This window comes from Microtus ochrogaster, chromosome 16, assembly GCF_000317375.1.
Source record: "Microtus ochrogaster isolate Prairie Vole_2 chromosome 16, MicOch1.0, whole genome shotgun sequence".
NCBI classification, from domain to species: Eukaryota; Metazoa; Chordata; class Mammalia; order Rodentia; family Cricetidae; genus Microtus; species Microtus ochrogaster.
In genome coordinates this window covers 27,189,019-27,199,274 of record NC_022018.1, presented here as the reverse complement: position 1 = coordinate 27,199,274, position 10,256 = coordinate 27,189,019, and the positions used below count along the sequence as shown (strand labels likewise).

The following is a 10,256-nucleotide window of genomic DNA, read 5'->3' as shown; positions in this document are numbered from 1 at the left end:
TTTTTTTTTTTTTTTTTTTTTCGAGACAGGGTTTCTCTGCGGCTTTGGAGCCTGTCCTGGAACTAGCTCTGTAGACCAGGCTGGTCTCGAACTCAAGATGATTTCTATAATTATAAAAAATTCTAATGAATAGGTCTTTGTCTTCAAAGAAACTCTTGGCTTGTTTTAACAGAGAGCATGAGCATTTATGATGACATCGATGCTGATGTGCTTCAGAATTACCAGGAGTACAATCTGGCCAACATCATCTACTACTCCCTGAAGGAGTCCACCACCAGTGAGCAGAGTGCCAGGATGACGGCTATGGACAACGCCAGCAAGAACGCTTGTAAGCCCATGATACAGTGCTAGAGGACGTAGCCTGTCCCTAGAAAGGTGGGATTAGACAAGGAGAGGTGAACATCGCTCATGGTAGCTTCAAAAATGTTAACAGAAGCCGGGTGGTGCTAATGCATGCCTACGGTTCCAGCACTCGAGAGGCAGAGACAGGCAGATCTCTGAGTTCAAAGCCAGCCTGGTCTATAAAAGCTAGTTCCAAGCCGGGCAGTGGTGGCGCACACCTTTTATCCCAGCACTCGGGAGGCAGAGGCAGGCGGATCTCTGTGAGTTTGAGACGAGCCTGATTTACAAGAGCTAGTTCCAGGACAAGCTCCAAAGCTGCAGGGAAACCCTGTTGCAATACCTCCCCCCCCGCCAAATGCTAACAGATTATTTTGTCTTGTTGGGGGGGGGTTACTTACTTGGTAGGTAGTGGATGTGCAAGGACTGAAAATAGCCTATGAGAAATGTAAAATAACTTGATAAAATTCTTACTGACCAGAGAGGCCAGTTTGGTGATTCAAAATGCAGCAGGAATTCCTCTTCAATTAAGCTGAAATTACTCTTTTCTAATCTTTGGTTTATCCCTTTTCTGTTGTTTACAGCTGATATGATTGACAAATTAACTTTGACGTTCAACCGTACCCGCCAAGCCGTTATCACAAAGGAGTTGATTGAAATCATCTCTGGGGCTGCTGCTCTGTAAGTAAATGTAGCTGGGGGTCTTCAGAAGGCTTCTGTTATCTTTGCATGGGGTTAGTGGGTCTCTGGTTGCTGGAGTTTTCTGTTTTATTAAAATCAGGAAGAGTTGTTACAGCACCTTGTGTCCTTTCATCAAATCTTGATGGAAAGGTTGGGCTCTGGTTTATTCTGCTTATTTGAGCTGACACATTCAAGTTTAATTTCCCATCTTGAGAGATACGTATGTTGCAGCTTTGACTTTCCAAAAGTATTAGGACCAAAGGTGTGAACAATTCCCTATCAATCTGGAAAGTCAGTCTTTGGAACTTAAGAAGAGCATTTATAAGGCAAGCTTCCTGAATTATAAGACTGGTTTTATTATTTTATGTAATTCTATTATCTACTGAATATTGAGGATTTTAAATTATTAAATATTCTACACTGGTACCATAGAACAGCATACTGCTTTCCTCCAGAAAATCTCTGGATTGTTGAAAATTTAACCATGTGCAAAGTCTGCCAGGCACAGGCAGTTATGACAATGAAGTGTGTAGTATATTGCCTTTGGGTCACTGAGTCTTACCTCCTCCTTACCAAGGTTTCTTTCACCTTCTAAATCCTTCTTTAATCTTTTCCTTTCTTCGTGCCCACATACTACAGGTTATTGTCATGTCATAAATTATAAAAGGGTTTGCTGGAAGTGGGGGTTTTATCATATTGCCTAAGTTCATCTCAAACTCCTAGGCTTAAGCTACCAACTCTCCATCTCCTTAGCTGGGATCGATCATAGGCTTGCCTGGCAACAGCTTGTAGTGGAGGCAGTGTTTGTTTTCTGAGAATTTACTATCTTGACAGAAGAAACAGGTATTAAAGAAGAAATTGCAAAATTGTGGAGCTAGAAACTGTGGTCCAGCTTATATCTTAGATTTTAAAGTGTTATAAAAAGGCAGTATATGGCTCACAAGGCCTAAAATATTTCCTTGCTGACTTTTTACAGAATCAACCAGCATCTAGTGTGTTGTATGTGATCCTGTATTTTCTGGCCATCAGCACTCTTTCCAGTATAATGTCGTATAGTTAGTTGTTTGCTTGGACCTCAGCCCTCCATCTTCCCAGATCTTTAAACAATTCATTCTGTTTCTTACCTCCAGGGAAGTGCTCTAGGGCTTTGCCTACTTTGGTTCTTCTCTTCTGATTGCTCCATTCATTCTTCATCTGATATTTGTTTGTCTTCCTTGACTGGGCTAGAGGAAGTCTCGCTTCCAAAACCATCCTTCATAGTCTGAGTGAGATATCTCTTAGCATCTGGTTTCACTTGGTCTTTGCATTTATGCCACTTTACTAGGGATTGACTTTGCATTGGTCTCTGGCCTCCTTGAGTCTCGGAAGAGACCATGTCCTGAAACTGAGCCAGTGGAATATATGATAAAAGTTGCAGCTTGGCTTCATCAGCTTTGCCCTGCTGAGTATCCTCTTCCTGAACTATCTTGCTTTCTGAACATAGCTTTGTTAGGAGTGACCCATCTCCCAGCCTGGTCATCATTGCCTTATTAGCATCACACAATATGGAGTCTTGATATCCAGTTTATAAACATAGTTAAAGTATTCTGTTTGACACATGGGATTTTGTCTTCTATGACATGGAGACTAACACTAGGATTAAGTCATTACAACATTTACTAAATGCTAAGATGGCATTTTTTTTTAAATTATTTTGTGCACTGGTGTTTTGCCTGCATGTATGCCTATATGAAGGTATCAGGTCCCCTGAAACTGGAGTTACAAACAATTGTGAGCTGCCATGTGGGTGCTTGGAATTGAACCCAGGTCCCCTGGAAGAACAGTGCTCTTAACCACTGAGCCCCCAAACTTGCGTATTTTTGAATGCTGAGTGTGACATGGCTTAGGGGGAAATTGACTTTTCAAAATCATAGATCAGGTTTTTGCAAAGGATAATGGGCATGAACTGTGAGAATATAAATTCTGCACAATTGAGGTCTAGGTCTTTTGTCTTGCTTAAGAATGTGAGAAACTGCTGGGCGATGGTGGCGCATGCCTTTAATCCCAGCACTTGGGAGGCAGAGGCAGGCGGATCTCTGTGAGTTTGAGACCAGCCTGGTCTACAGAGTTAGTTCTAGGACAGGCTCCCAAAGACACAGAGAAACCCTGTCTCAAAAATTTTGAAAAAAAAGAATGTGAGAAACTCTGGGTGATAGTGGCATGCCCCTTTTAATCCCATCACTCAGGAGACAGAGACAGGCGGATCTCTGTGAGTTCTAGGACAACTGGGGCTGTTACACAGAGAAACCCTGTCTTGAAAAACAAAAAGAATGTGAGAAACCTCACTTAAACTAGGAAAATGAAACCATGGGAATTGAGGCATTAAACTGAGAATTTAAAAAATAATCTTATTGCAAATGTATTTTCACTTTCTAGATAATCTAAGCCCTTATTTTAAATAGTTACTTGTCCAATCTCAACAGTGGATCATTTTATGAATTGATTTGCATGCTCTGTAACCTAACAAAGATTGTGGTTCAAATTTTAATACATACATTGGCTATTTTGTGATAAAGTGAAAAGCATGAATAAATCATGTTTACATTGTCATATTAATGTTTTTAATGTGTGTTTTTTAGATAGAAAAGTACATGTTGTCTTACCTATTTGGTTTTTTTGTTTGTTTGTTTTTGTTTGGTTGGGTTTTTTGAGTGTTGCCTGTTTATACAAACAGTTTTTTATTGTCTCTGACTACATTGGAATCTGGTATTTTTTATACCGAGTTGGTGTAAACTATTTACCGATTGTGTGTTTGCATTGTATGCCCAGAATAACATGCAAAGAAATGGCCTGAAGTTAACTAGCATAGATTGCTTCTTAACCTGCTTGTTTTGTGCTCTTTTTTTCTTCTAATATAATAACCAGGGATTAATGAAAATCAAGTTGCATCTGCAGATAAGAGGTAAAGTCCATACACTCTTCCCCTAAGCCTCAGCAAGAAAACCTAGCCAGGTATTACCAAAGCCAACAAAGCAGTAATGAAATAGCTTCTCTAAGGCTAGATGGGTAGGCTGGTTTGTAGTGCAGCCAGCTGGTGGGTGTGTTTGGGCAGTACTGGATAGGGGGACAGCTAAATGTGGGTGGTGCTGGTGAGCTTTTTTAAACTGTAATTTTACATTGAATGAATGTATTCTAGAGAATGCAGATATAAGGAAATAATTGTAGGCATAGAGCACTTGAGTTATTGGAGAGTTTTAAATGTGGGTTAGTGGTTCTCAAGCCTCGTGGCTCAAACTCCTAAAGGTCTAGTTTATAGGAGAATCTCCTCTCTTCATTCTGTTGTGTTTTATGTTGCCTCTGGAGAAACAATCATTTACTTGTGAGTGGGATGAGGATAAAACAGCATTATTATGAGACCAGTTTGCCCTCATAAATCCCAGAGTCCCATAGACCAGAATTGAGAGGCATCTGCATCTTACTGTGTAAATGCAATTCCTTGTGCCTTATTTAAGTATGTGTTCTTCCTTATTTTCCAGAAGACATTCTGTTTGACTCCCTTTTGTTCTGCACTGTCTTTCAGGTAAAAGAAAACAGCAAGCTGATTTTAACTGATTGCTGTCTTTGTCAGAAGAAACTGTGTCCACAGAGTTACAAAGACAAGATGTTTGTAAATTATCTTACAATAAACAACTTACAATGAGAACATCAGTCTCGTTATTTAATATAAAATATTTTCAAAAAGGAGATAATGCTAAATGGTTGAAAATATTAACACTGCATTTTTACAGCCCCTCAGGAGAAGATAATTTAAGAAGCTCTGATTTACAGTTTTCTGCTAACCTGCAACAGTTTGGACTCTGTGACCAAGGCAGGAACACCTGCAGGCCAGTTTCCCAGGCTACCATTCCTCTGCAGCCTTAAAGACGTGGGGAAAATGCAGTTGTGCTACTGGGAGCACTTACTGTTTCTCACAAAAATGCTACAGAATTCCAGGTGCATATATATATATATACACACACACACACACACACACACACACACACACACACACACACACAGTAATTCTTTAAGTAACATTTTGCATGTATTGAGAAAGCAAGTATGTTTTATATAGATGACCGTTAAGATTTGGAAGGGCGGGGAGATGGTTTAGTACTTAACGCTTGCTGCTCTTCCAGGGAACCTGAGTTTGGTTCCCAGCAACTTCAGCTCCAGGGATCCAGTCTATATTCTGGTCTCCTTGAGAACCTGCATACTTGTGGCATAAATCTGAATGTCTAAAGTGATTCCATGTATTATATTGGCCATACCAAAATGTGTGGGGTTTTCTTTTTGTTTCAAATAAAACACTTAAGGTCACTGTGGAAATCAGTATAAAGGTCCCTCAAAAAAAAAAAGAAAAACAGAACTACCATATGCTTCAGCTATATGCCACTCCTGGCTGTGTATCCAAAGCAGTCTGTTGGCATACCTTAATGTAGGCCCATATTTCAGCACAAGAGCCATTCGCCCGGTCTGAGCTGATCACTGTAGCTCTGCAGACAAGATGTCTCTGCCTAACAATAGCAGGGATGTAGATCTCCTGAGGAGAGGTGTTGACTGAAACTGGTCAGGATGTTTGGTGCTTCCTTCCTTTGTAATTTGGAGGATGTCTTATAGAGATGCTAATTCATGGCCTACCTGACTGCTAGCTGTGGACGTGACCTGAGCCCAGGCACCTGGTCGCCTAGGAGACAGCCTAATGTGTTCCCGCTCTATTGATTTGAGGGTATATAAGCTGTTTGGAGAATAAACGAGAGATCTTTGGAGAGAGAGCTGGCCTTTCCATGATGACCGTGTAAGCTGTGTCAGTTTTATTCCTCGCGACTCCGTTCCAGCCGGGTTAGGAAATCTGTGTTGGACCCACACGGGGACACCTTAATGATGTGTGTATACCGTGTTTACTGCTGCACTGTTTACAGTAGCTAAGATACTAAACCAATCTAGATGTCCACCAACAGATGGATGAATAAAAGGAAATACCCATCACAATGGAATTGGAATCATTGAGTGAGGGACACTCAGAAAGACAGCGTATTTTCCTCTCATGGTTTCAATTTTCGTTCCAGTTCACATGCATAGGACATGAAAGTAGAGGAGGGAGCAAGTGGGAAGACAAAGTCTCAAAGAAGAAGGAAACAGTAATGGGAAATCAAAACGTGTTTGTGATGAGAACAGGAGCTCTTGGATGTGAAGTGGGCCCTGGGGAGAGTGAACAAGAAAGAGCAAAGTACTGTGATTATCTGTATGAAACCTCATTGAAAAGGCTGGAGTTACATGGCAAGCTGTCCTGGCATTTCTGAACAGGGCCTCATTCCCTCTTCTGTTTTGGTGGCACACATTCAAAGGCCTGCGTTCTGAATGCCCTCTCATGTAGCAGTCTCTCTTCCTGAGTATGGATAGAAATTGGTTTCCCTAAGTTTGTAGGCTGTAGTCTCTGGCTCCCAAATGACTGTCCAAGTCTTGGAGCTGTGTCATCCATGATATGTTTGTTCTGAAAGCTCTGTGTTGTGTGTAGGGCAGGGGAACACACACAGTCTCCCATGGTGAGCAAGTCGTGTAGTACTGAGCCACACCCCTGGCCCCTGAAAGCATTTAGGTTTCTGTCCTGATAATTCTGAATGAGGGTCTTGGTGAACCCTTCCTTTATGTACACTGTATTGAGCACTCAGCTTCAGCTGCGGGAACCAGTGAGGAAAAGGACCTGTAGTAGAGGACCATATTCTCACGCCCCATTTCATTGATGGATTCTTCTGCCACCTCTCCGCTTCTCAGAAGCTGTTTCTTACATTGATTTGCAATTTCCCCCTTTGTATGTTCTCCAATCTTTTCCAGTAAATCTACTGCAATCATTTCTCTCCTCAGTATTCTTGTAATTCCTTAAAACATTAACTTTAAATATTATTAAATAATTCAATTTGTTTTCCCTGCATAGTGGCTAGTTCTCATGTTCCCGAGGCTTGGCAACTTTCAAGAGCCGTATGGTAAACACCTTAGGCCTTATGGGCCATATAAGATCTCTGCTGCACATTCATTCTTGTTTTATTTTGGACAATCCTTTAAAAAACAAAAACGTGGTTAGCAACTTGGTCCTGTTTTATCCACCAGCTCTTGTTCCTGAGGTCAGTTCCCTGGCACTGACATGGTGGTTCATCACCATGTATAACTGGACCCATAGGATCGGATGTCCTTTTCTGGTGTGCAGATGAAAACCCATATATGTAAATCATAAACCTGTACTTGTGAATATATTGGTGGCCATCAGATAGTTGGGTTGTTTACTGGACCGCTACCCTTATCAGTAAGTATCTTTAGGTCTTAGCAGATTTTTCCCAACTTCTTCCTGGAGAGTGAAGACTTTGAGGTTAGTTGTGGAGTACAAGGTAGAGAAGCAGCTAAGAGATCAACCACAGTAAAAATTCTGGCTAGCACCTGCACAAGCGAAACTCTCATGACTGACAAACTATTGTTAATTCTCCAGAAAACAAACCTCTGGCTTTTCCTAGGACTGGAGAGGGACTGGTACATAGGGGCAAGGCTTTAGCTTCAGAATTGATGTTCTCCTCTTGTCCTCTCTCCAGCCCTCTTAATCCTAGTGGGTAAAATAAGTTTTTGTTTTGTTTTTCGAGACAGGATTTCTCTGTAGCTTTGGAGCCTGTCCTGGAACTTGCTCTTGTAGACCAGGTTGACCTTGAACTCACAGAGAGTGAACTCACAGGCCACCGCCGCCTGAAAAATAACTTTTTTGCTGCTTGTTATTAGTATGAGGAGAGTTAGGGAGCAATCATGTAAGTGCTGGGAACTGAACCAGGGTCCAATGCAAGAATAGCCAGAGCCGCCGGGCGGTGGTGGTGCACGCCTTTAATCCCAGCACTCAGGAGGCAGAGGCAGGCGGATCTCTGTGAGTTTGAGGCCAGCCTGGTCTACAAGAGCTAGTGCCAGGACAGGCTCCAAAGCCACAGAGAAACCCTGTCTCGAAAAACCAAAAAAAAAAAAAAAAAAAAAAGAATAGCCAGAGCCATCTCTCCAGCCCCTTGTCTTGAAATGCAGTCTATTCTTTAGAGGCTGTCTTTGAACTTACAGATGCAGCTGTGCTGCCTGGGACTCTTGATCCTCCTGCCCAAACCTTACCAACAACTGGGATGACATATAGCTAAGCACTGCTTTTATCTCAATATAAGGTTTTGTCATTCTATCCTTGGCTCTTTTCATCTATGAAGAGAGAGTGATAGGGACTGGGGCTCAGAAGTCTTTGCTTTTGTGTCCTATTAAACTGTCTACAGACAAGACTGGAGAGATGGCTCAGTGATTAAGAGCTCTAACTGCTCTTCAGAGGACCCGGGTTCAGTTCCCAGCACCCACATGGCAGCTCGCAACTGTCTATAACTCCAGTTCCAAGGGACCCAAAATCTATGGCTGATGTGGGAGTCCCCTCACATGGCAAAACACTAATGCACATACACAAAACAAAATTGAAAAAGTTAAAAATTTTCTGCAGACATTTAAGTTTTATTGCACTTAAAATCATGTGCTAATAGGCTGGGTTTATAGCTTGGTGCCTAGCAAGTGGAACATCATAGGTTCAATCCCAGTACCAACAGACACAGGAGAGAGAAGAGAGTTCCTGCTACCAAACTTCCTATTTCAAAATAGCAGCTTTACTGAGATATAAGCCACTTGTCATAAAACACCCTTTGAAGTATATAGTTCAGCCAAGCTTGGTTAGTCAGCACTCCGGAGGCAGAGGCAGGAGGGTCTCGAGTTAACCAACTTCCAGGCCAGACTACATTGTGAGACTGTCTCAAAAAAGGAGAAATTCAATTTAGTATACTGAGTTATAGACTGCCCCATTTTATAGGAAGATGAATTGTTGCAAAAGATGTTTATTGATTATCTGCTCAGTACTCTATACTAGATGGTTATCGGTGAGATGAAATCAACAGAGTTCCTATTAACCTCCAAGGCTATGCCGAAGGGGGGGGAGGAAGAGAGGGAGAGAGTCTACAAAGACTCGGGGGTCTTTTTAGGGGTTTTATGGCCTGACTCAAAGGGGTACATCTACAAAGTCACGAGTAAGTAAAGGATTAATCGCCTCTTACACCTTCCAGGATAAAGAAGCACCATGCTAGGTGGCTTCTATGGCTTCCGGAAGCAGAATGTGCCATACTTAGAAATTCTCCATGAACCAAACACAGATGGTATAAAAGGCCCTAAGTTTGAGGTAAGAAACAGTACAGGGTAGGGCGGCCTAAGTTCAGGCATCTCTCAAGAATACCACTACCATAGCAGACAGTAGTACCAGTAGTACTAGAGGCACCTGAGATGGGTACTGATCCTGTGCAGTTGATGACAAGCCTTAAAGCGTAAACCACAGTGCAGAACACTGGGATTCTAGTAAGGCCATGGTATGTGTGCTATGCTGTGTGTATAGTGCAGGGGAACACACATGGTCTCACGTGGTAAAAATTAGACCTACCTTTGGAGAAACAACTACCATGCTACCAGGCTAAAGTAGAGATGAAGTGTCTGGAGGTGGATGGCAAGTAGTAACTATAAAGCCAGTACTATTCACCACATGCTAGGTGTGATAAAACTAGCAAGTCAAAACTTTCCACACTAGGCTGATCATGGTGGCATGGAGGCAGAGGTAGGAGGACTCCTTTGAGTTCAAAGCCAACCTGGTCTCCATATTGAGTGCCAAGACACCAGGAATACAGAATCTGTCTCTGAACTTTTCCCCCTCACACTCGATAAGACTGCATCCAGAATCTATAATCAGGGCCCACGGCACAGGCAAACTACCTGAGGAGGGAGGCCGGTCCCCCCCCCCTTGCCTTTGTTCATGTTTACCAGCACTTTTCCTCACCAAGAACAATGGTCCCACCATGGTTCTTCATATCCTGCTGATGGGGAGGAGAAAAAGCCAAGCTCCTTTCTTGGATGGGAGTGACTTAATAGGCAGATGGAGTCACAAGCGGAATGGGACTGTACCATGAGGTCACTGTCAGTTAAAGCTGCTCCATTAGGAACAAGGGCTTTGAGGGCTGGAGAGATGGCTCAGTGGTTAAGAGCATTGCCTGCTCTTTCAAAGATCCTGAGTTCAATTCCCGGCAACCACATGGTGGCTCACAACCACCTGTAATGAGGTCTGGTGCCCTTTTCTGGCCTGCAGACATACACACAGACAGAATATTGTATACATAACAAATAAATAAATA

General features: G+C 42.4%; 1 protein-coding gene across 3 annotated transcripts in view; it reads left to right on the top strand.

Annotated features, from left to right (window-relative positions):
- The window catches only part of Atp5f1c (ATP synthase F1 subunit gamma), a 23,871-nt gene extending 19,169 nt beyond the window's left edge, over positions 1-4,702 (top strand). Inside the window, exons 7-10 of one of the 3 annotated variants that reach the window (XM_005354883.3) lie at positions 173-328; positions 924-1,020; positions 3,925-3,961; positions 4,580-4,702. In XM_005354883.3, the coding sequence (XP_005354940.1) occupies positions 173-328; positions 924-1,020; positions 3,925-3,931 (260 nt within the window). In that variant the 3' untranslated portion in view covers positions 3,932-3,961; positions 4,580-4,702. Of the gene's footprint in view, positions 1-172; positions 329-923; positions 1,025-3,924; positions 3,962-4,579 lie in introns of those variants that run through there. The other 2 variants (XM_013349050.1, XM_026783053.1) reach the window with 2 other exon arrangements.
- Positions 4,703-10,256: the final 5,554 nt, after the last annotated feature.